Source organism: Pangasianodon hypophthalmus, chromosome 17 (assembly GCF_027358585.1).
Source record: "Pangasianodon hypophthalmus isolate fPanHyp1 chromosome 17, fPanHyp1.pri, whole genome shotgun sequence".
NCBI classification, from domain to species: Eukaryota; Metazoa; Chordata; class Actinopteri; order Siluriformes; family Pangasiidae; genus Pangasianodon; species Pangasianodon hypophthalmus.
Genome location: NC_069726.1, coordinates 21,438,361 through 21,463,407, shown reverse-complemented (window position 1 = coordinate 21,463,407; position 25,047 = coordinate 21,438,361). Strand labels below are relative to the sequence as shown.

At 38.9% G+C, this 25,047-nt stretch overlaps 2 protein-coding genes across 6 annotated transcripts in view; both read left to right on the top strand.

Moving 5' to 3' along the window:
- Window positions 1-25,047, top strand: part of unc13bb (unc-13 homolog Bb (C. elegans)) — an 85,673-nt gene that overhangs the window by 46,464 nt on the left and 14,162 nt on the right. For 3 of the 4 annotated variants that reach the window (XM_026942705.3, XM_026942703.3, XM_053241220.1), the window contains exons 11-28: window positions 8,484-8,530; window positions 8,886-8,964; window positions 10,279-10,353; window positions 11,166-11,385; window positions 12,724-12,951; window positions 13,195-13,336; window positions 13,466-13,635; window positions 16,737-16,852; window positions 18,393-18,556; window positions 18,678-18,828; window positions 19,935-20,003; window positions 20,086-20,175; window positions 20,413-20,553; window positions 20,793-20,923; window positions 22,235-22,320; window positions 22,969-23,095; window positions 23,501-23,597; window positions 24,353-24,496. In XM_026942705.3, the coding sequence (XP_026798506.2) occupies window positions 8,484-8,530; window positions 8,886-8,964; window positions 10,279-10,353; window positions 11,166-11,385; window positions 12,724-12,951; window positions 13,195-13,336; window positions 13,466-13,635; window positions 16,737-16,852; window positions 18,393-18,556; window positions 18,678-18,828; window positions 19,935-20,003; window positions 20,086-20,175; window positions 20,413-20,553; window positions 20,793-20,923; window positions 22,235-22,320; window positions 22,969-23,095; window positions 23,501-23,597; window positions 24,353-24,496 (2,277 nt within the window). The remainder of the gene's footprint in view (window positions 1-8,483; window positions 8,531-8,885; window positions 8,965-10,278; window positions 10,354-11,165; window positions 11,386-12,723; window positions 12,952-13,194; window positions 13,337-13,465; window positions 13,636-16,736; window positions 16,853-18,392; window positions 18,557-18,677; window positions 18,829-19,934; window positions 20,004-20,085; window positions 20,176-20,412; window positions 20,554-20,792; window positions 20,924-22,234; window positions 22,321-22,968; window positions 23,096-23,500; window positions 23,598-24,352; window positions 24,497-25,047) is intronic. The other variant, XM_026942704.3, reaches the window with a different exon arrangement.
- Window positions 12-8,465, top strand: LOC117599361 (uncharacterized). 2 transcript variants are annotated; one of them, XM_034312705.2, is made up of 3 exons: window positions 12-2,966; window positions 5,474-7,925; window positions 8,019-8,465. In XM_034312705.2, the coding sequence occupies exons 2-3, from the start codon at window positions 5,573-5,575 to the stop codon at window positions 8,048-8,050; spliced, it is 2,385 nt and encodes a 794-aa protein (XP_034168596.2). In that variant the 5' UTR covers window positions 12-2,966; window positions 5,474-5,572; the 3' UTR covers window positions 8,051-8,465. The 2 variants fall into 2 exon arrangements, with proteins under 2 accessions (XP_034168596.2, XP_053097196.1); XM_053241221.1 differs by having other exon boundaries at window positions 12-7,925.

Below are 25,047 nucleotides of genomic sequence, written 5' to 3'. Positions count from 1 at the left end.
AGTAAAGCGCTCATAACTTCCATCTCCTTTGTCTGTTTCTTCTCCAGCTTATTTCTTTTCTTTGTCTGTTCCTTTTCGTCACCCAAAACACCATAGAGAAGTCTTATATCCCTGTTATTTACCCCTATAATTAACTTCTTACCACAATATTGTTTTGAAAACTTCTGTCAGGTAAGTATGAATCACATTCATACTTCAACTCACTTGCGACCAAATGTCTCTGATTGGTTGAGTTTCACCAAAGTTTTGTACATTTACATTTAAGGCATTTGGCAGATGCCCTTATCCGGAGGGACTTACATTTATCTCATTTATACAACTGAGCAGTCGAGGGTTAAGGGCCTTGCTCAGCAGTGGCAGCTTGGCAGTGCTGGGATTTGAACTCATGACCTTCACTCAGTAGTCCAACATCTTAACCACTGAGCTACCACTGTACTAATACATGTTGAACCCCCTGCCACAACAAAAGATACAATATGAAAATCCTTGTGTATTAAATGGCTAATTGCACTGGTGCGCCTTCAGCACTCAAAAAAATGTCATTTTGTCCGAGAATGTTATGTGTGATCCACTTGGCTAGAGCAAAAGTACCCATGGAATGGCTGTTAAGCTTTTACCTATGTCATTTGGGTAAAGCTTGCTGAGATTCTGCTACTCCAGTCCTCATAGCTCTAAACTGTAAAGGTCAGAAGCTCTCTAGACATCACAGATAAAATCTGAAGGACTAATTAAACATGGGCGCACAGCGGGGACGGATTAGTAAATCCTGGGCCCCTAGATAGGAACGTAAGCAGAGCTCCCTCCCCATCTCACTATGCATGAACTCAACTTTAACTTACAAGTTTCTGAAGTTGTGGAAGATTGACAGTGCTTCTTGCTTCTTTTATGTATTTATATACATATGTGATATGTAACGTACACTAACATGGATTTACATTTTATTGGGATTGTATGGTATCTTGGCTGCATAAAATAGTGTAATTTCATGCCTGTTTATATCCAGACAAGTTTTTTTTTTTGATTGAATTTATTAAATCAAAGAGTTATTAACATTATATGAACACTATTTAATGTTATTGTATGTTAGTAACATGTTGTAAACTGTAAAAGGATGACATTAAGAACATGACCTAAAATGCTCTGAGAAATGTTGTCAGAATCTAGTTGGCTAACATTAGCTTTGAAAATTATAATATTTATTAATATGAGCTAGCAATAATCTGAGGAATCCTGTAAGGTTGGCTCATGTTAGCTTTCCGGCTAGCATTAGCTTGCTCTTTAGCGTTAGAGGTGAAAATAATCATGTTTATGAATATGACCTAAAAATCTTCTGAGAAATCATTTCAGGTTGGCTCATGTGAGCTAGGTGGCTAGTGTAGTAGTGAAAAAGAGTTAGAAAAAGAGTTAGAAAGAGTGAAAAAGAGTTAGAAATCATTTGAGAAATCCTGTCACACTGAATTATGTTAGCTTGCTAGTGCTAGCTGAGAAGATTCAAACATTTATGAATATGACCTAAAAATCCTGTCTGATTGGCTAATGTTAGCTTGCTGGCAAACACCAGCTGTGAAAGTTATAACATTTATGAATATGACAAAAGAAAATCCTTTGAGAAATCCTGTCAGAAGCTAGCTGACTAGCATTGGTTGGGAAAATTATAACCTTTCTGAATATGACTTAAAAATCCTCTCAGGTTAGGTGATGTTAGTTAGCTAGCTAACAAAATATGACACATATGAATGCCAGTGACCTCTTTCTTTCTATTTGAGTTCCACACATGAAAGACACGCCCAGAATGACTGCCATCTATGGTCTTAAACACACACTTTCTCTTTTTCACTTCTCCTTATTTGCCTTGACATGCTGTAATTATGAGATCAGGGCTTCTGTGCTTTTTTTTTCGTGTGGTTTTGTGTGGGTTTGTGTGGCTTTATTGGAGCTGAAATCAAACCAAACTGTTGATATAAACATTGAATAATCACAACTGTTTTTTTTTTTTATTTTATTTTAATAAAAGTCGAAGCATCTGGAACATTATTTCTGGGAAAATGATGGTACATTCAGATAATTTTTTAAAAATTTTATTATTGAATAGATTTGTGTGTTTATTGTGCTGCTGTTAGATGGTGGGTGTGAAGCAAAGTGGTGCATTAATATAACCGAGTTAATGCTAATGAAGTACTCTTATACAGCAGTTCTGACATGAGGCTCCATTATGGTGATTGCTAGTGTGAGGGCTGGTGGAGATGCCAGCGTAAACGCCTGCTAATTGTATAGAGTCGAAGTGAGAACAGGCTTTCTTGCACACGCATAGGAATTTCTGTGTTGTGAAGGACACAGGGAAGCGCTCGGTATGCAAACCGTTAAAAAGCCAATAATATAGGAAAGTTAGCCATGAATCATTCTGCCAGTGTGCTGTCTCATGGCTGTGACATAGGTGTGTGACTGAAATACAGATAAAGCGGCAAGGCTCATGAGATGAGTAAACATGTAAATTTATACAGAGTTTTTAATGTTGTCCTTACAGGAGGCATCTTCATCCACAAAGCGCAAGAAAAAGAGAGAATGGAAGTGAGGGATAAAATAGATGAGAGACTATGAGAAGTAGAGAAAGATTAGCTTAGTGAAGGAATACATCTGAGGATACAGACAGGAGGAAAGGAGAAAGAAAGACTGGAGGGATGGAGAGAAGGAGAGAGAGAGGGAGGGACATTGGCGAGGTTGTCCGAGGGTGAGCTGCTAGACTGTAACAGTGCCGTGGACTGTACTCCGTTCAACTCTGCCACACAGTAAAGAGTGCCTCCTTTTAAAAATCCACTTCCTGTGGCTAGTGTTCGCTCACTCATTTCATTCTGATGAGGAGAGAGTGAGAGTAGTGATGGATTTTATCCTCCGGATGTTTTAATCACTTGTGACACTTCTTATGTTGACGTGTTCTCAAAGTGAAGCCTCGTCTCCTGCTCTGTAAGGTAAGATTATGCTTTTTATCGAGATTTTTCAGTTGTAGTGTTAATGATAATGCATAAATGTCAAATAAGGTAGCAAAATTGTTATACATTTTCCTTTCTCATCAAACTGAAGCTTTGTTTTAGAAGTGTTTAATTAATTAGAGTTTAATGTTACAGTCCTTAATCAATAACTAATCAGTGACCTAAAGTATTTTTAAATAATACGTAAAGCAGGTCTGTTGTCCATCCAGAGTGCAGCCAACAAAAAGGACAAAGAGGGAAGGAAACACTAAGGAGTCTAATATATAAAATAAAATGTAATCTTGCCTTGCAGCTTCCAGATGATTTAGAGAGAGCTGAGTGCAGTAATAAGATTAAACAGGACATGGCCACTGAGAGCTAATTAACTAGATTTCTCAAATGGTCTCCGTTTTGATTTCTGTACTGATACAAAGTAGAGTATCACAATATGCAGTAGCAAAACAATGCCGTGGATTATACTATTCTGAATTTCTGTTTTTATGCATGTTAATTGTTTCTAGAGCGTAAACTAACATACATTACTGAATAAAACGCTTATGTATTTAGATTTGTTAATGGCAAACACAGTTGTTGGCAAAAAAATATTTTCCTCTGGGTTGCAATAAATGGCAATTTACAATTTTAAGTTGTCTGCCATTTGAGCTATAAAGTTAGGCTACATACAGTTCACTAGCACATGTGCTATATTGTGCCGTTTGACAAATCTATAAGCAGGATACAACATCAACATAGTATTCACCTACTTCAATGAAGATTGAATTGAAATAATTTGATGCTTCATGCCACATAAGACTAACCAAGGTGTTATCAACTTCAGGACCAGCCCAGATGCAGACACAGCAAGTACTTGAGTGGACTGAACTGTCATATTTTTTGTTTACCCAGAACTTTGCAAGGAAGGAACTTTTTAGGATCTTCACTTTTTTTTTTGTTTAATGACTCTTATCTAAAGCCATCTCCACTGCAAAACTTTAGACCCCAAGAATGGACTTGTGCTGTAGTTGAGAAATGTTTCTCATTCTGGAGTTTGCATCTCAGGTGAACATGAGACACACCTGTGAAATGTCAATAAAATTGATTACCAGCCCTTGACTTCCCGACCTGCATCTCTGAGGTTTCTAATGTATACTAGTGATTAGCTCATGGATCTGGTAGACTTCATTCAAGAGCAAGTGATTCATTTTCTTTTGGTTGGTTTCTTATCGTGCAAATGCACACATCCAGTTCATGAGTGGTATAGGACAGAGGTTAAAGCTCAGGTGTGGGTGGGATTAGGGGTGTGTTGAAATGGCACAGATTTTTATTAACACTGGATTATATGGTCAGGCATTTGAGATGCAAAATGATATGCAGAAACTTTATTTTCAAATGTGGATGAAGATCTTGATAATATTTAATATCACTTCATACACTATATACAGTATTATTGATTTTATTTGATAATGTATACAATTAGCATTAGATATCATGATGACTAAAATTACTCATTTTTTGTTAATACTGTTTCTAAAATAGGTACTGGTCAGGGCTGTCTGAAAGAATAATCTGAAATGTCCCATTTCATTCTCCGGGCAGCAAGCCAAAGCTTATCCTTGAGTGCCACCACGGCAAACACATATTACTGGAGTCTCAGTTACAATCATGTCGACTACTCAGTGCATTTAGGAGCATAGCAGGACTGTGTCTGAATTTCAATGACCATCTCATTGTGTATTAGCCATTAGCTGTGCATATTATTAGAGCATATTATGGTGAAATAGATTGCTGTTGCTTGCTTTAGATGTAGACTGACTACTTACTCTCATTGAAACTGATTCATTTTTATCAGACATTGTAGCCTGGTGATGGATGACTTTCTAAAAAAAAAAAATTAATATTTTAGTAGACTACACTTTCAAGATGTTAGAACAGTTAGATTTTTCCTCATTAACGGTAATGATTTCAGTAGTTGATTCTCCACATATATTACAGTTGGGTATATAAAGGGGGGAAAACAGTCCCTGCAATTATTCTGCTGAAAAAAGACCAGCTAAATGTGGTGTCAACCTGTCAGACTGGGGAAATGGTAAAGTAGCCATTAGACTCAGCGGGGCTCTAAATGACAGTGGTGCCTACAGCTGGACTGCTGTAACTCTCGCAGTGTGGGACTTGCAAGCGGAAATATCACCCTACTCTAAATACATTTCAAAGCCTCCATATTTAGAAACAGTTCAGAGAAATGCTGTCAAAGAGAATCCAAAGTATAATTGGTTCAACTGGATTCAATAAACTGACTGTTTTTGTGTATTCATATTCAAAATGCCATTGATATTGGCAACACTGGTGCTCAGAATTCAGAAATGGTTTCATCATATGCAGCAGTTTGATTGAGAAAGGTACATGTCCACTCTTCTATTGAGTTACCACTTGGCTTACATTGCCAAATATGTTTGCATCAGGATAACTCAGTTTATGAAAGTGAACAAGGATTTTTTCATGCGCTACAGGTGACCATTCTCAAGTGCCTTGATGCTGATCAACATGTAAGGAACTCCTTAGTCTAAGGAGCCTAAGTTGGTCGGCACTTGAACATCTGATGCTCCGGAATGTTACCACGAAGTCATAGTGATGAACGGGATGAGACAAACGAAACTGGCATCTTCCAGTCCAGAAGAAAAGAACTGGGCAAGAAGAGAGCCCAGAGCCTCAAGGTCCGACATGGCCTATGCAAGAAGATTCAGAAAGTTCTTCAGGGTTCAGCAGAGCTTGACACTTATAACCTTCAGCATACCTCTGCAGAATTGGAGGAAGACATGTTCATCTATGGAATAAGCCGAGAACCTTCTAGCAATGTGTCTGCTATCACCTCAAATAAAAGTCCTATTAAAGCAGACAATAAACACCTGATGGGAGAGGTTGAGAACAGTGAAAATACCATCAAGATTCCATGCTCGGTACCAACTAACAGCCCTGCCTCAGACTATAAAGTCTTAGCTAACACAGCTTTTATGGACAAAAGAGCTAACATGGAAGAGCCTCAAACACCTGGGAACGAAGAGACAGAAGGTGGAGGAAGAAGCAAGGAAAGACGTTCCAGCACTATAGTAGAGCATATTTTGAAAGAGCTTCAGGGAATTAATAAAATCCAGGAGGAGATCTCAGACTTGAGGCAGTACCTGAACTCAGTGAGCGGTTCCGTTGATGAGGTGTCTTTCTGTGTGGATTCTGTGCTGACGGAAATTGAGGGGCTCTATTCTGCGAGCATTACTGGTCAGCCCTCACCTCAAAGGCTAATGGTTTATCACAGGAGCAATCAGAATGATGTAGCTGCTACCCCAAGACGTAGAAGTCCGTTGTTAAAGAGGCCTGAAAAGAATGAAACCCCTTATTGTGATGTACCAAGAAATTCCAGAGCGCATCATGCTGAGGTCTCAGACAACTCAGATGAGTCATCCTGCAGAGTACGCCATTCCAATTACTCCAATCATGACAGGGTTTATGGCCAGGATTTTCCAAGTTCTAGTTCTTTGTCAGGTCATAGTTTTAAGAGTATAGATCATGATGACAGTTACCATTCCATGGAGGCAGATCTACAAAGAAGTGGCTGGGATACATCAGGCATGCATTTAAGTGAGAGTGCAGAGGGAGGATGGAGTGGGGACACAGGATGGAGTGAGGAGGATTGCTGCTCTTGCCAGAATAGCATTGATGATTTAGAAGGCCACAGCCAACCTGATACCTGGTGTAGATATAATGGCGGAGCAACTAGCAGCACTCCAGGGCATTCTTCCCGAAGCAGCTCCGAGCACCTTTCTTTACTGTTTGGACACCAGTACAGCTCACTATCCAGTTTGTCCAGTGCTGCAGACTGGAGACATCCCAGGAGACAAACAGGCCCCGATATTGAATGTGATTGCACACTGAATTGCCCATATTCCCGTAGTTCAGGTTACCACACTATGGATGCATATGCCGACGACCTGTGCAGTGGCCCATCCAGAAGCATTAGTTGTTCCACTATGGTGCTGACAGATTATGATGTCTGCCAAGATCTGCACTCTTCTTGTGAAAATTGCCTGAAGGGGGATGTGTATTCTGGAGACAGCACAGAGAGAAACTGGTACAAGAAAGTTTACCCAAGCATGTCTGAAGAACAGCTTGATCCAGATGACTCTGAGAATATGGATAACTTTCCACGGTGTAATGTTGGAATTGATGTAGTAAAGATAAACAAAGCCATGCTGACCTTTCAGTCTGCTCTCTGTGGAGCTATGAAGAGGCTTGATGGATCTGATGAGAATAATTCTGACATTCCTGAACAACATTCAGATGAACTTGCGGAGGATGAGTCAACTGTAGAGGGATCTGATTTAGATCAGGTAATACAAACTAGCAGTGAGACCTTAGATCAGAGCTTGTCACCTCAGAAGAGAAATGGTGGCAGAAGATTTCAAGAAGAATATGAGCTTAGCGACCTACAACTACAAATGGACCAAACAAATCACTCACAGATCTTTGATCCTCTGGAATCAACTTCTGGTACAGTGTCTCCTTCTTGTAATCAAACTGAATACTACTCAATGGACCATTCATCCATTGGAGATGAACCGCCAACAGATCAAGAGCTTTTTCATGAGGCTGGTTCTCTTGAATTTATCTCAGAGACGGTGACAGTCGAGAGCTGTCATGGGGAGACAGGTCATAAGGAAATGACCCAGTTTGCCTGTGAAGGCACTGAGCCAGGATCTCAGGGGACAGTCCTTGAAGCAGAGGCTGAGTGTGATCAGGTAGCGGCTCAGGTAATCTCAGGCAATGACGACCTTGATCAGGTAGACCCTCACCACCAGAAGTGCCTTGCCAATATCCAGCGTGTTCTCAAGGAGCAGAGACAAAGACATAGGTTGTCTCGGATTTCTAGAGAGTCAAAGCATGTTGTTTCAGAGGACGAATTCAATCCAGGTATAATTTACATGTAAACATGTCTGTGTCTTTAAATTTTTAATCTTTTGCAGTAAACTTACCATAGCTGTTTTGTCTTGATCTGTTTTTCAGAGGAAAGCAGAGAGATTAATCAGGTCACTTAAAAACATTTTGGCCAAAATTTTATTTTACTGAAATTGTATTCACACATTTCCATCTTGTCTTATTTATTCAAACAATCATAACTAAGAGCATGCTCTCTTTATCAATGCATGTGACCAATGCAGAATATTGTCCTCAATCTCAGTGACTTGTGTCTGGTTTTGTGCACATTATTGTTTAAAAGTACTGTCTGTGTGTTGTTTTAATAAAATGTAAAGTCTTTGTCATCACACATCCTTGGAGGAAACATGGACACAGAGCACAACTGTCTTTGTTTTTACTAACTTTTGATTATGTAATGAAAGTGGTGAAACTTAACCAATCATGCATTCATCATTTATTTTATTCTTTATTATCGAGGTTTTTGGTTTCTTTAGAAAGTTTCCTATCACAAGACTAAAATACCAATCAGAATTGTTTCTCTGAATAAAATAGGGCCGGGAGAATGGAGACAATTCCAAACATGACTGGGTCAAAGCAGGGTGAGTTCATTTTTCCCCCCAGATTTTGAAATGCTTTATTGTAGTTTGGCTAATTAAACGTTTGTTTTCATATATGCAGTTGAGTGCAAACATTTGCATACCCTAAATCAACATAGTGCTTCATTATCACAAGTGAAAAGTTACTTAAGAAAAAAATCGAAATGATATTTCTGAATATCATGTAAATGTGGAAAGGGGGTATTAAGTTTGGTAGTAAAAAACAAAGCAAAGACTCGCACCAGTCTTTTGAGCATATTTTGAGACATTTGCTATCTTGTGTATTCTATTAAAATTATAATATTTTGTCTGTTTGTATGTGTTTGAATCTCTTATGGATTTTCTGTGTTGTCCACAGAAGTGGGAGTGGCCTGTTTGGGATTGACAGCATGCCGGACTTACGGAAAAGGAAACCAATCCCTCTTGTTAGCGATGTGGTAGGTGCTCATTTATGCAACTCCACGTAACATAATAGAAAACAAAGCCAAAATGTTTTTTTTTTTTTTATTATTGCTTTCTTTTAGACATTGCTAGTGTCCATTAGCGCAACGTTGATTAACCTAACTGCATCTGATTGCTTTGTTTTTCTCTCAAAAAAAAAACAAAACCTGTAATTAGTTCATGAAATCTGATTAAGATTTTATGAACTAATTATTAGAAGTAGTTATTTTATGTTTGCGTTTTATTAAATTTGATGAAGATTTGCTAGCTGGTAATTAGTTCTTGCTTGCTCTACTTTATTTCTTGAATTAGAGTCACTATTTTAAGATGTTTTAAATTTGTTGGTCTGTTTGTTCATTTTTTTTTTAACAAATGCATATTGATGAGATGTTTTGCAAGATAGTTTAAAATAGTCACTCACAAAACATTTTCCTCACTGTTAAAATGTTGTCTTGCAGCTATTAATGCATGTGTAAATACATCATGTAAATGATTTCCAGTCAGTTTCACAAATGGACGATATGGTAGAAGTGTTGATATAAAATCATTTTTATTTTCTTTGAAATAAACTTCTACCTCTTTTGAATGCATTCACCCATTGTATCCAGGCTATGGTAAGTTTAAAGAGTGACCCCACTATTTTTTGCAGATAAATACACTATAGCTGTTGTTCATGTTCAGTAGGAATGGATGGTACTGACTTGAATCAGTATTTCTCCATTCTGGTAACGTGCAAATACGATTGTTTAAGATTCTTTCCTCTACCGTACCTTCACTTGCTCGTCATGTCGAACTTGAATGAACTTTTGCTTCCTCATATTCAGGCATGATGATATCTGCCATGCAAATGAGATATACTTGTTTGTCCATGGAAACCTGTCCATGTGATGTTTGTTTTCATGTATTTGCACACTAAAACAAGAGTCATTGTTCCCCCATCAACCAATCACTAGCCTTTACATTGCTTTACATGCATAGCCATGTAGAACACTTTTAGACGCTCTAATACAATTCCACATCCTGTTGAATTGTGGATGAGTCCTAGTTTACGAGTTTACCAGTGATGGTCAGGTTCCTTCCTCAACCCTCTACCTTTTTTACTCTTTAAACTACTTGTCGTAGTTTTTTTTTTTTTTTTTTTCCCTCCCCTATCTGTGAACCTCTCGGTTCAGACCTCCATCGAACACCAATGCAATTGGTAGGATACATTCGGAATCTCTTGTTTCTGCTTTGGGTTTTCTCTTTTTTTAAAAATTGTGCTTAGTTATCATCCAGATGTTCTAATATAATTTTTGTTTTCCATGAAACAGGCGCTGGTCCAGGCCAGAAAAGCAGGCATTGCATCTGCCATGGCTTCCCGAGCCTCCATTAAAGACGAGGAGCTGGTGAGTAAGATACTAATGATATATTTTGTGAGAACTTTCTACCAATGCCAAGTCTGTACTGATGTATTAAACTATTACAGGCATTTTTCTTCACAAAAGAACGGCCTCTCCATCAATAAACATTCGTTCTGACACTGAACACCACTTGTTAGAAATAAGTAGCTGGATGATGTGAGGTAGTGATAATGGTTTGTCACTACAATGCCTTATGCAGCTTCTAAAAATAAATTGTAAAGTGTTGTGAATACACTTTACACTGAAAAAAAAATCTCACACTCCAAAACTAAGTAAAAATCTAAAGCGGCTGAGCACTGTAATGCTATTTTGTTAAGCAAGATTTTTTATTTTATTTTATTTTATTTTATTTTTATTTTTTTTTAATTGGACTTGGACTTGCACACGCACTTGGCCAAGTTAATTTATTTATTTATTTATTTATTTATTTGCTTCTTATGTCAGACTAAACTAGGGGAAGAAAGTAAGGTAAAAAAAAATGTATTAGACAAGATAAAACTTAAGTTTTCCATTAATGGTTTGACTTATTTTGTTTGTTTAATAAATAGAATGTAAAAAATTTCAGCAAGTTTATTTATTTTGGGTCTAATATACCTATATATGAAATATGCAAATACGTATATCTAATTTGAAAATATATCAAATATGATCCATGACGATAATTGTTGGTGTATACAAAATATGTTTGTTGTTTGTGGGTTAAAAATGGTGAAGTAATTTTGCTATTGGGACATGCTGTTATTGATTATTTTCCTTACATAAAGGAATGTTAAGATGTTCTTTCCACTCCCCTGCAGAAGAACCATGTGTATAAGAAAACGCTGCAGGCTCTGATCTACCCGATCTCCTGCACAACGCCGCATAACTTCGAGATTTGGACAGCGACAACTCCGACGTACTGCTACGAGTGTGAAGGGCTGCTGTGGGGTATCGCGCGTCAGGGCATGAGATGCACCGAGTGTGGGGTCAAATGTCACGAGAAGTGTCAGGAGCTCCTTAACGCAGACTGCCTGCAGCGTGAGTATGGACCGACTGTCCGAAATCAGCAATCATGTCAAACCTGATACGTTACAGCTTTCTAAAAATGTAAATGGGAGTTTGAAGAGTAGTTGGATGTTTGAATAGAGACTTCTGGCTTAAATGAAAGTACTCAAGATGCCAGATTATGACTTATAACTAATTTGATGTTGACAAAAAACTCCCAAAGTGCTGGATAATAGAGGAAACAGGTCTGTGTCCATAATAGAAAGCTTTTCACCTTTACTGGACTGCTTACTTGTAAGAAGTCACTTGGATAAGTGTGTCTGCCAAATGCCATAAATGTAAATGTACTTGTCAGGTACATTTACATGGAAACTCCACTATGACCAAAAAAAATGGAGACTGCAGCCTAACAATACTAACCCTTTCCCCAGCATCAAGAAACTTGAAACGTGAAGTAACGTGACAAGTTGAACCAATCACATTACTTGGCATGCAGCACTGAGAGCAGATGACTTCCACACCTGATGAGGATTTCACTATAATTCACCACAAGTTGAAGTGAACCCCAGATCACAGTTTTCAAGAAGACCAGAGATCAGTTCTCTGGACTGCTCCTGGGCTTTCACACTTCACACTTCACCAAATTTTTCACACTTCACCAAATGTACCAGGGCAAATGGCCGGAAAAGCATGAAAAGCATGAAAACTGCTTTGAAATATTTAAGCTAGTCATGTTTTTTTTTTTTTCCCCAATAATCCAATTGCTGAGCAAAACTACAGGTAGAAAACACAGTAGCTGCTGCAGTGACTGTGCAAATGAATTATCCAAACAGCAATCTTACCGAAACGTCACACTACAGATGACAGCTCCATTAGCTGCTCCAGGAATGATTTAAAGGGAGGTCAAAAGCAGGCACCTGATTATTACTCTGTGTATTTGACTTGCAGGATTGATAAGGCTGCTGTTTGTTTACAGTGTTTTGGAAAGGTACTGTTTCTAATTATAGCTGTGGGAAGTGATGGTTGAAACAGGATGTAGATCCAGTTTGAAAATCTGTTTCTTAAAATTCTAATGATGTGGTTATCATTTTGATCTCTGGTGTGGCTACATCACTGACATGTCCTTGTATTTGATCCAAACATCCTTACAGGGAAAAATCCACCCTGAACACGCTGCATACTAATCTTTATAATTAACAATCATCCAAGATTTATTTTGTAATGAAATGTAATGACTTTTTTTAGTTTAATCCTCTTTCATCGACAATGGTTTCCTACATTACATAAAGGAGTGGAGTTTTCCTTTAAAGGCAGTACCATTTTCCATATATGTACACATGTATTTTATTAGTTCTGTCTCATTAACTGCAGGTGCGGCAGAGAAAAGTTCAAAGCACGGTGCTGAAGATCGCACGCAGAACATCATCATGGCCATGAAGGACCGCATGAAGATCAGGGAGAGGAACAAACCAGAGATCTTCGAACTCATCAGGGATGTGTTCATGATCAGCAAAACGGTCCACGCCCAGCAGATGAAGACCATCAAACAGAGCGTTCTGGACGGGACTTCCAAATGGTCGGCTAAGATCACCATTACCGGTATGAACTCTTCAGTCCTTTCGCATCTCATGCTACTGAACGAGAAGCAGCTTCCTAATCCATTTAAAGGAAAGGTTTGGAGAAAACTAACATGTGTATATATATTTTATCTGTGTACAAGTTGGCCAAACTAGTGCAGGTGATTAGGAACCAGTATACCTGAATCTGTGTTTCTTTGTGTGTGTGTCTGTGTGTGTCTGTGTGTGTCTGTGTGTGTCTGTGTGTGTCTGTGTGTGTCTGTAGTGATGTGTGCACAGGGCCTGCAGGCCAAAGATAAGACGGGCTCCAGCGACCCTTACGTGACTGTCCAAGTGGGAAAGACAAAGAAGCGCACCAAGACCATCTACGGCAACTTGAACCCGGTGTGGGAGGAGAAGTTTCACTTGTGAGTGCACTTCCCATTCTCATTCCCATTACTATGCTTTGTTAGCTTCAGGAAGTAAGTGCAAGTAAACTTTCGCACTCAGCGGTGCCTCTGATGTTTTCTCATGTATGTAAATTTTTGTTTTCTCAGTGAGTGCCACAACTCGTCAGATCGCATTAAGGTGCGCGTGTGGGACGAAGACGATGACATCAAGTCACGCGTGAAGCAGAGGCTGAAGAGGGAGTCTGACGATTTCCTGGGACAGAGCATCATCGAGGTGCGAACGCTCAGCGGAGAGATGGACGTCTGGTACAACCTGGGTAAGTGTGTGTTACACAGATACAGACACACACAGACATAGACAGACAAACATACAGGCAGAGACAGACAAAGACAGAGATAGACAAAGACAGACGCACAGATACAGACAGAGAAACAGACAGATACAGACACACAGAGAGAGACAGACACACAGACACGGGCAGATACAGACAGCGAAAGACAAACATACAGACAGAGAGACACACACACACAGAGAAAGACATTCAAATACAGAGAGACACAGACAGACAGACAGAGACACTTGCATAGACAGATAGTATTTGTCATAATTTTTTTTTTCCTCTCTGCTTGCTAGAATTTTTTTGTTAGTAGTGTTGTTACATAAGACCAATTAAATTCTACCATGCTGTGAGATATTTTTCAGAAACATCAAGAGCGTCTCAGATCACACACTAAAATTCTATGCAGTCACTGATGGTCTGACAAAATGAGACTAGTCTTGTTTATTTATTTATCCTCTTTGTAATTGTTAGATCGGGTCTGAATGTACACACACAATGTATCTTGTTTGTGGGTCGTCCCAGGAGCTCGTGTGATTTAGGGAATTAGTGAAAGCTGAGTTGGCGAGTGTGTAAGTGGACTGTGGGGATGAGTGAAGGCCCGCCGGGTCCCTCTCAGCTCTGTGGTCTCTCCTCAGATGACATTATGCTGCTTCTATTTTAAGCGTCCGGAGCCTTTTGTGCAAATCCGTTCTGTTCAGAGTGCAGCGACTCGGCCGGCTGATGGATGAGCATGAGGCAGACATGCTTTTCATCATTATTTATATAATATTATTTATTAGATTTAGTACTGAGAACCACATAAATCCAAATAATAATAGTCATGTTACACTAGAACCAAACCTATATAATTATTGGCACTCTTGGTTTTTATTCAGCTTACACCACAGCAATTTGTCCAAGCTCATGAGTTTTTTTTTATTAACTATAGAATTTCGTATGTTTTATCTATTTATAGTTACATTTAATGTTGTGGAACATCCATGAAACAAGCTAGTTCCTGTTGTCACTCACGTTATAGTAGCTATAAACAGCAGTTCCCTCAGCAGCCTCTTTTTTTCTCTCTTTTCATGTTAATAAGACAAATTATGAAGCATCCAGCACTCAAGTATATTTTGTGCAAGTTGTTACTATGGAAACGCATTATTGTAAACCTGTGATATAAACTACGGTGGGGTGAATTCAGGATCTGCGCTCAGAATAAATTCATTCAGTTTGTTGAGAAACGTGTGTATAAATAGCCAGGAGGAGACACGGATTGGGTGTGTGTGAGTCACATCTTTATTACTCAAATCTCTCCATGTCTCCATGCACAGTTGCTTCCAGTTTGGATGGAGATGCATCTGCTTCACTGAAAAACATGCGACAGATCCGTTAGAAATTCTTATATATCAATAGGAATTTCCTCAACTAGGATTTATCTCTCTCAACTGCAAGTTATGACAAAATGTTAAAATGCTATATCTTTTTTCTGAATTAATATCCTGTTATTTCAACTTAATAACTAGTCCAGATATTATGTCATTTGAAAATAACTGTTTTGACAGTTGGATTCAATTTAAGCAAAACCTTGACAATACCTGAATACATTAACAGTGAGTAAGTTAACAATGAATAGATGTATACAGTATATATCAATTAAATTCCACTAAAGCTTACTTGTATCTTTGAAACAGCTTAGAGAATGAGAATTATCTAAGGAATACCACACACTGACTGAACATTTATGCAAAAGTGATTTTGTATTATTATTTTCATATATATGAATAGTCTCGAGTGTGTTATTAATGAATGACACATCATGCATTTTAACAGTTTATAGTTGAGATTTAATGTTGTGGAAAGTCTGAGAGACAAGTTGGTTCCTATTATCACTTATGTTATAAGCATGATAAACAGTTTTTCTCTCACCAGCCTCTCCGTTTCTCTCTCTCTCTCTCTCCCTCTCTCGCTCTCTCTCTCTCTCTTTAACAATCACAGCTTGATGTTTTGTCACAGCTTGACCCGTCTGTCCTAAAGACTTTCCTGTGCTGGAAATGTTACAACGCACTGATACTTGAGACTTGTTCCATAAATGTTAAATAAATGTCTCCTGACAAAAACATCAATGATTTTTTTTTTTTTTAAAAATGTGTTTATTATTAGTCTTAGATTATATGGAGAATCCACCGTACATGTTCCTGTGTATGAGCTGTTACTATAGAAACAATAACGTATTAGAAAGAGTGCATGAATATAAACTTATTGTTCATGTTACAGCTGGAACTACAGTCCAAGCCGAGCTGTTCTGCACAAATAATCCACACTTTCTGGCCAATCAAATTTGAGAATTCATCAAAGCTCATATTCAGAGAATAAATTGTGGGATGTTAAATGTTAAGGTGAAACAATGGGATTTTGAGCCAGAATAACAACATAGCACTTATACATTTTGTTTTTGACACCTTGTGGTTAAAGACTCATTTTTTAAGCTTAATCTTGATTTCCTCTGTGTGTATTTCATGTCCTGAGCTTCTCATTGTCCTTCTGTTGTTTGTCTAATTGCCCTTTTTTGGAGCTTTGTCCTCCACAATGAGTCTAGCAATTACAGGCAATAGTAGTAATTGAGTCTTTCTCTGTCCCTCTCTCTCTCTCTCTCTCTCTTTCCCTCTCTCTCTGTCTCTCTCTCTCACACACTCACTCTCTCTTTCTCCCCCACTCCCACTCTTTCCGAGTGGAGCGATCTTACTTGATTATTATGTACCGACTCCCGTCGGAAATCGACCGATCAGTCGTCGTGTATAAATTACCCCTTAATGATTTGCTTGTCAGGGGAAGAAGCAGCACAAGCGAATCCCGCATTTCTGGAAAAAGGCCACAATGTTCTCAGTCCTGTTCTTCCTACATACGTTTTTATGTGAAATAAGAAGTGGAGCAGCAGTTTTTATTCCACTGACTCGTTACATTGATTTAGTTTAACATTAGTTTGGAGTTCAGCCAAGTGAATGCCGTTTACACTCTCTCCCTCTCTCTCTCTCTCTCTCTCTTCCTCTCCCTGTCTCTCCCTCTCTCTCTCTCTCTCTGTTTGTGTCCTTTCTCAGAGAAAAGGACTGATAAGTCAGCGGTGTCTGGCGCTATCCGTCTTCACATCAGTGTGGAAATTAAAGGAGAGGAGAAGGTGGCTCCGTACCATGTGCAGTACACCTGTCTACACGAGGTAAAGTGTCACGCACCTACACACAGCACAGGATTTAAAGAGCAGCTTAAGCAAATTTTATGAAAATCGACTGGAAAAGGGAAATCCTCTTATTATGTAAAGAATAAAACATGACAAGGCATGCTACTAAAGGAAACGAATCAGGATGAAGAGGAATTACTGTTACCATCCCAAAGCTGATTATTTTTGTATAACATTATGTCCCAAAGTGTTTTATTCCTCTTATACCACAGCAATTTGCTAACAGTTACCATTATTTATGCATTAATAAACATATAATACAATAACATCATACTTTTTAACATTTTATAGTTAAATTCCATGATGTGGAACATCCACGAGACAAGGTAGTTTCTGTTATGACTTGCCTTATAGCAGCTTTAAACAGTCGTTCTCTCACCAGCCTCTCTTGAACTTAATAAGACAAAAAAGTGCAACCTGTCACATAACCGAGAAACCACAAAGCGTAAACTCCTCTGTCCTGAAGACTTCTCCATGTTGGAAAACTTATTGACTGTTACAAAGTGCTGACACTAGAGACTCCTTCCCTAAATGTTCAATAAACCCCATACAGAAAAGTTCACCATATCAACAATTATCCTGTTTTTTTGTTGAATAACACATTAATGTGGAGAATCCGCCAAATGAGTCCCTGTGAATGAGCTTTTACTAAAGAAATGATAACATATTGGAACGAGCGCTTTCATATAAACCTGTGAGATGCACTACTATCAGAGCTGAAAAATTAATCGACAACTTCTGACCAGTCAGAATCCAGAATTCATCAGTGCTATGGAATAACTCTTATTATTTCTCATTTTTATTATTTCTGACTATAAACAAAAGTAATATTTTGTTAGGAGTGTATTTTACAATAAAGTTGGGGGTCTGTTTTAGAGTCGAGGACCGTGACTCTGTGGGTCCTCAAGACAGGACTTATTCAGACTATCATAACATCTACGTGCTGGTCTATCTAACACAAACATCTCTGAGATCAGACCTCGTAAATGTATAGTGCAATGGTGGGAGTTTTAGACTATAGTTGAGAAACTGAAGAAAATCTCTATGGTGTTAATGAAAATCTGCAAAGGTAACTGATGTATTTGACTTAGGCAAAGCAGCCATGGTTTCTGGATTCCTTAAAGCTTTTGCTTTGATAGTTTTCTATAGCAGAAAATCTTTCAGTTCACACTGGCAGGGGCGTCGTTCTTTCCTTGGAGCTTGGAGCTTCATTAACACAAATTACTCACGACACAATTACATTAGCTAGAGCACAAATATGGATGGCAATAATATAAGAAATATACTTATGTTTGTCAACATGCGGCTTGGCTGGAGTGACAGTTTGCTCCAACATTTTTGTCAAAGCATTATTTACACTCTGGTCAGAAGAAAAGTATTATAGGATTGTACTCGAATTTTTCCAAAACAAGGTGCTTCAGAGAGGGCAGCTGCGTTCCGAATGGGATCGTGCTTCTCTCAGGAGTGTGTAAATGCCTATAAATTTCTTACTAACGTGTCTCGTGTAAACTTTTCTCAGAATTTGTTCCACCACACCACAGACGTGCTCGGGCAGGGAGCGGTGAAGATCCCAGACGCTCGTGGCGATGATGCCTGGAAGGTCTATTTCGACGACGTGGCGCAGGAAATAGTGGACGAGTTCGCAATGCGTTATGGGATCGAGTCCATCTACCAGGCCATGACGTATGCATCATAGTGGTGTTTAGCTGCTTGTCCTGCTTAGCCCTGTTGTGATGTGTCTTTAAGTTTTTAAAATAGATTTGACATATATTTTAAAACTTTCTTTAAAACTTCTTTTCTCTAGGCACTTTGCGTGTCTCTCATCTAAGTACATGTGTCCCGGTGTTCCTGCTGTGATGAGCACCCTGCTGGCCAACATTAATGCCTTCTACGCTCACACCACTGCCTCCACCAACGTCTCCGCCTCTGACCGCTTCTCTGCCTCCAACTTCGGGGTACAGATCACACAAACACACACACACACACACACACACCATACAGCAGGAATCAGGCAGTTACAGCGGTTTGAGGAAACTGCTGTGCTCGTGACCTCTGTGTGTGTGTGTATATATGTGTGTGTGTGTGTGTGTGTGTGTGTGTGTGTGTGTGTGTGTGTGTGCACGTGTGCCACTATTAACCTGAGCTTTTGTGTTTTTGTGTGTGGTACCGTGCATGCATCATGTAGTGGTTCTTGACTGTGTCTTATTTTAATATTTTATAATTTGTTAATTTTATTATTTGTTTAGAATTTGTTCATTTTACTTTTAAGTGACACCTCTTGGGTCGTGTTTTTGATGCCAAAAACCACAGACATTAAATGTTTTACAAGCATATAAAGTTTCAACATCTTTTATAAATAGATTAGTAATTAGAAATTCAGCGTTATGCATCTCTGTGTGTTTTGTGTGAGGTGAAGGAACAGAGATGATCGCAGTGCATTACATTTGTTATTGTTCTCTGTCTAACTCTTGTTCCCGCTGCTTTCAGTTTGTCCTGCAACTCTTTCCAGTGATTGCTGGCTTCTCTCTAACCTTCCTTATTGTTAGCCTGAGAGCATGTTACGATTACTTGTTGTTGTTCAATGAACTTTCCACCTGCATATTATCGAACCAGTTGTACAGACGGAGATGTTTATGGTCTTTGCTTCGGCGATGTGCCCTTTTCCAGTCGAATGTTGTTCCTCCTTGACCTTTACCATGATTGCTACTTGTTGCGTGAGATCTTGCCAAAGAATAGCACTGTCTTTTATAATGACATCTGGTGCAGTTTGCTTGAGAAATTTCATGATTTCTTTTAGTGTAGCCTTTACACACACACACACACACACACACACACACACACACACACACACCTTAAACATATCTTTGTTTATGCTTATGAATACATACTTTTTTTGCTCATATTTCAAGTCAAAAGAAATCTGAAGTGGAGATATGAACAGGAAGTAGACTATATAACAAAAACAAACCTCTCTGTATACTATATATTTCCCCTCACTCTAAGTAGGCATGTTTTTTTTTCTACCTTGTTCCACTCACTGTCATATTTTCTCTTCCAACAGAAAGAAAGGTTTGTCAAGCTCTTAGACCAGCTGCACAATTCCTTACGCATCGATCTCTCCATGTACCGCGTAAGTCTCGCTCACAACTGATCTGATGGCACTGTACCATCTCTAGTGTAGTGCTCTAATTGTGGTGTGTGTTCTGCTGCAGAATAACTTCCCTGCTAGCAGTAAGGAGCGTCTGCAGGACCTGAAGTCCACTGTGGATCTACTCACCAGCATCACTTTCTTCAGGATGAAGGTATGGTCTATGAGAAGATGATATTATATTCTGAGAGTGCCAGTGCTTTCAGTGAGGTTTTAGGAGAAGAAGTTAAGTCTCATTGATCTTCTGTCAGTTTCGTTTCACAACAACAACGTGAGCTTCTGATGTGCCAGGGTGTGTTAGAACAATATTAGAATACAAGGACTGTTAAGTAGTGATCACTTCTGAGCTGTCCGAGTCTCCTCTCACTCATTCTCGCCCCCCGGTGGACAGGTGCAGGAACTGCAGAGCCCTCCGAGAGCCAGCCAGGTGGTGCGAGACTGTGTGAAAGCCTGCCTCAACTCCACCTACGACTACATCTTTAACAACTGCCAAGAGCTCTACAGCCGCCAGTACCAGCCAGTAGGAGAACCAGTCAGTCATTTTCTCATTTAGAGTGAAACACGCTCAGCTGGCGTGATGTCAGTATTAGTGTTTCAGAAGACATTAAATGAAGTGTTTTTTTTTTTTTTTTTTTTAGCTAATCAGTGAATAGCTGTTCAGTTCAGGGTCTCGTGGTCATTTTGGACTCTGTGTGTCTGTGTGTGTGTGTGTGTGTGTGTGTGTGTGTGTGTGTGTTTTGGCTCTGACTCTGCTTCTCTTCTCCATTTCAGAATAAAGATGAATATCCTCTAGAAGAACAGGGTCCAAGCATCAAGAATCTGGACTTCTGGCCCAAACTCATCACGCTGATAGTTTCCATTATAGAGGAGGATCGAAACTCGTACACACCTGTTCTCAACCAGTGAGTGATGGACATTAAGTGCAACACAATATACACACACACATGCACACACACAAACATCCATAGTCAGTCTTAATCCTTGTTAGTGTGGTCCCTTATGCACATCATGCTGTTATTGGAAATTAATCAAAGAAGGGTTGGTATGATGATGCGGAGTTACTGCTGAAGACCAAAAGCATCCCTGACTATACAACTGGTTCGATAATATGCAGGTGGAAAATTCATGGAGCTACAACTAATCGTCCTGACACGGAAGCCTTCTCAGACTAACGATAAGGAGGGTTAGAGAGAAGCCAGCAATCACTTGAAAGAGTTGCAGGACAAACTGAAAGCAGCAGGAACAAGAGTTAGCCAGAGAACAATAACAAATGAACTTCACCACCATCATCTCCGTTCCTTCACCTCACACAAAACTCACACAGCGATGTGCGTCTAAATGTTTACAGGAGCATTTAGACAAAACAGGCAAGGCACAACAAAAAAAGACTACGATAAACCTCCAGCTGAATTTCTAATTACTAATCCATTTATAAAAGATGTTGCAACTTTATATGCTTGTAAACCATTTAATGTTTTAATAATCAGCGAAGGGTTGGTGTGATGAAGGTACTGTTACAATGCTGAAGTTGATTTATTTTCCAGTAACAGTACATCCCAAAGTGTTTTATTCCCCTTATACTATAGCAAACTGCCAATGATAAGCAATTTTTACATTTAATGTTGTTAGTTCTTGTTACTTTATAGCAGTTAAAAACAGTCATTCCCTCACTTCTCTCTTTTCTCTCTCTCATGAAGTCAATAAGACAAAAATGCAGCTCGTCACCTGACTAATAAACTACAAACCACAAGCTCCTCTCATCTTAAATGACTTTTCCCACACTGGAAGTGCTGACACTGGAGACTCCTTCCAAATGTTAAATAAATGTCACCTCACAGAAAACTTCAACATACCGATGATTATATAATTAAAACGCACTTTATTTAAAATCTTAACATATTTATTATTAGTATCTTTTAGTTAACGAGTGCTTTCATATATACCTGTGATTTGAAGCTGGCACTACTATCAAAGCTGCTGTTACAGAAAATTAATCAATACCTTCTGACCAATCAGATTCGAGAATTCAACAGAACTGTGGTATATGCCCATGTTCGTTTATGACCACAGTAGTTGGTTTTTCTATGATTATTTTTCTTATACTTAACCTGTAAGTAATTTACATCAACACACACACACACACACACACACACACACACACACCAGTTTGCTGTTCATTGTGTTGATCGTCTCCTTTCCTCTGTCTGGCTCAGGTTTCCTCAGGAGCTCAACGTAGGGAAGGTGTGTGCCGAGGTGATGTGGGTTCAGTTCTCACAGGATATGAAGTACGCCATGGAGGGTGAGTCACACCACAAAATCAAACCATACTTCCACCATATTTCTGTACACACAGTTTTATTATAGATTCTGATAGTGTACCCTGCAAACTTTTCTGACCTTTCTGGAATGTAACAAACCTAAAAACTGAAGTAAATATGGTAAAGTAGTATTAGAAGTCTGTTGGTGTGTAGCCTAAATTACATTTTCTCCATTTGGGAAAAACATCATTGCTTTGAAAGATTTAGCTTGCTTACTCAGTCACATTAAATAGAAGACAGAAAGGTTTTCCAGAAAGTTCCACAGTGGAAGTTTTGAGCACTAAACAGATACAGACACAGATAATGGCATTACCTTATGCCCCTAATACAGTCCAACATTTTACAGAACACGAAGAGCTTTAATTTTTTTTTCTTTTTTTTAATTTTTAAAAAAATTTTCTGTTTTTTTGAGCATTATTGAACAATTATGTCATTTATGTCCAGATCAGATTAGTTTGCTGAAATATTGACACGTAACAGAAATGTGACCTCTGGAACGTACGTTTGAATTGCATGTATGATAAGAGTGTTGTTAGATGATGCTTTTCACACTCTTCCGCCGGCTTTCCAGCTACAAACGCTTACTCAGTCTCTCACACACACTCATTCTGTCCCTCTTATCTCCTCAGAGCACGAGAAGCATCGTCTGTGTAAGAGTGCTGACTACATGAACCTGCACTTTAAGGTGAAGTGGCTCTATAACGAGTATGTAAAGGATCTGCCTGCCTTCAAAGGAGTCATTCCCGAGTATCCCATGTGAGTGTTGCGCAGTTGTAGACAGTAGAACCTTTAAGGCCTTTTAGATAGACAAACCAAAGAAGCCTGTAGGGGGAGTGTAAAACAGCTGTTACTACACTCACAGGGATCTTTAAGGGTTCTTTAAGGGATCATCGGATAATTAAGGGTTCTTAGCTTCCAATATAGAGCCTCCAATATAGAACCTGTATGTATGGGTTTCTCCAAGGAGACATATGAAGAACCCTTTAGGGCTCTGAATTTATGAATAGTAATGCCGACAGTAATACTAACAATAGTAATAGAACTACTAACAGTACTAATAATATTATGTATGTATGTATGCACGTACTGTATATTAGTAAGGAAAAGTGGGTTGATTGCCATTTCCACTGTGTCAGCAGTCATGTGTTGGCCTGTGTGTAGGTGGTTCATGCAGTTTGTGCTGCAGTGGTTGGATGAGAACGAGGACGTGTCCATGGAGTTCATGCACGGCGCCCTCGAGAGGGACAAGAAGGACGGCGTGAGTATCCGAGTAGTCACGCTTATACACCTCGACCCAGCTACAGCGGGATCTGCTTACCAGAAACACATCTCCTTTCAGTGCTATATAAAGGCCGGTTTATACTCAACACATGACTTTGTGTGCGCATGCAGAAGCAGCGGTAATCAGAGGCAACGTGAGCGTCATTGTTCACACACTCGCCTGCGTACCTGATCTACATCTGGATGTGTCTCGGTTCTAAGTCAGACTGTAATGTTTAGTGGTCTGATACACAGCAATGTTAAAAACACTCACACTTAACTCTGTTTCTCTTTAAAACTTGCCGCCGTTATTGTGATTATTGTCATGAGCTGCATCTCAGATCATGTGATTTCAGTTTACTTAAATTCATTTGTTAATTTTAATACACCTATGTGCTATATAAGTAATAAAAATACCATTATTTTTACATAGTCCTGTTTTTTGTCCATGACAACTCAGTTTTTCTTTACATGACCTATGCTCCCTATATAGCTTGCACATACAATTATGTACAGTTCTATTATTTTTATTACATGCATATTCTTTATCCATATTACAATGGGAGATGCAGACCTAATTTATCATCCTTGTACAATAACAGTAAAGGTATTCTCTTCTGATCTATATGTATTATTTGGTTTTAATGTTTGAGTTTACAACAACGTTAAACTAACACGGAAATTGTATGCCATAGCTATCTATGCTGTATAAATGTAAAATCTTACATATTGTTATCGCTCTCTTTTTCTTAGTTCCAGCAGACATCTGAGCACGCTCTGTTCTCCTGCTCCGTGGTGGACGTGTTCACGCAGCTTAACCAGAGCTTTGAGATTATTAAGAAGCTGGAGTGCCCTGACCCCAAAGTCATGGCCCTCTACAGTCGCCGCTTCGCCAGGGTAAACACGGATAAACACATTATGCTCTCGTCGCCATCATCCTGTAGTTCTGTCTTTTATCATTTTATTTGTAATTGATTTCTTTCTGATGATTCTGTTCCAGTTGAAGTTTTCGTCCCGCTGATTTGTCCATTTTAGTTGAGGAATTCCACTGGCATGAAAAAACTAGATGGGGATAAAAACAGGATTTTGCTGTAATTGAAAGAAAGAATGAATAGCGTAATACTTACTTTATTACTTTATTAATGCTTTCCTGTAGAATTAGACAGTAGACTTTTTCAGAAGCCCAAGGGGGTAATATGTAAGGAATAAAACACTTGTTCTGTTGTAGGAAAATAATCAGTGATGGGGTAGAGTAATGCAGCCCAGTGCAAAGCGGAGTCACGACCCCAAATCTGTTTCAATTCCTATAACAGCACAATCCCGAAGTATTTTATTCCTTTTATGCCAACATAGTTTGCCAATGATTGCAAATTTTTTATTAATTAGAGCACAACTTTTTATCTGTTGATAGTTAGATTTCATGTTGTAGAAAGTCAGTGAAACAATTT

Coding starts and splice junctions, on each gene's coding strand:
- LOC117599361 (XM_034312705.2), top strand. CDS start 5,573: ATGTTACCACGAAGTCATAGTGATGAACGGGATGAGACAAACGAAACT. Junction 7,926..8,018: donor AGAGGACGAATTCAATCCAG/GTATAATTTACA, acceptor TCTGTTTTTCAG/AGGAAAGCAGAGAGATTAAT.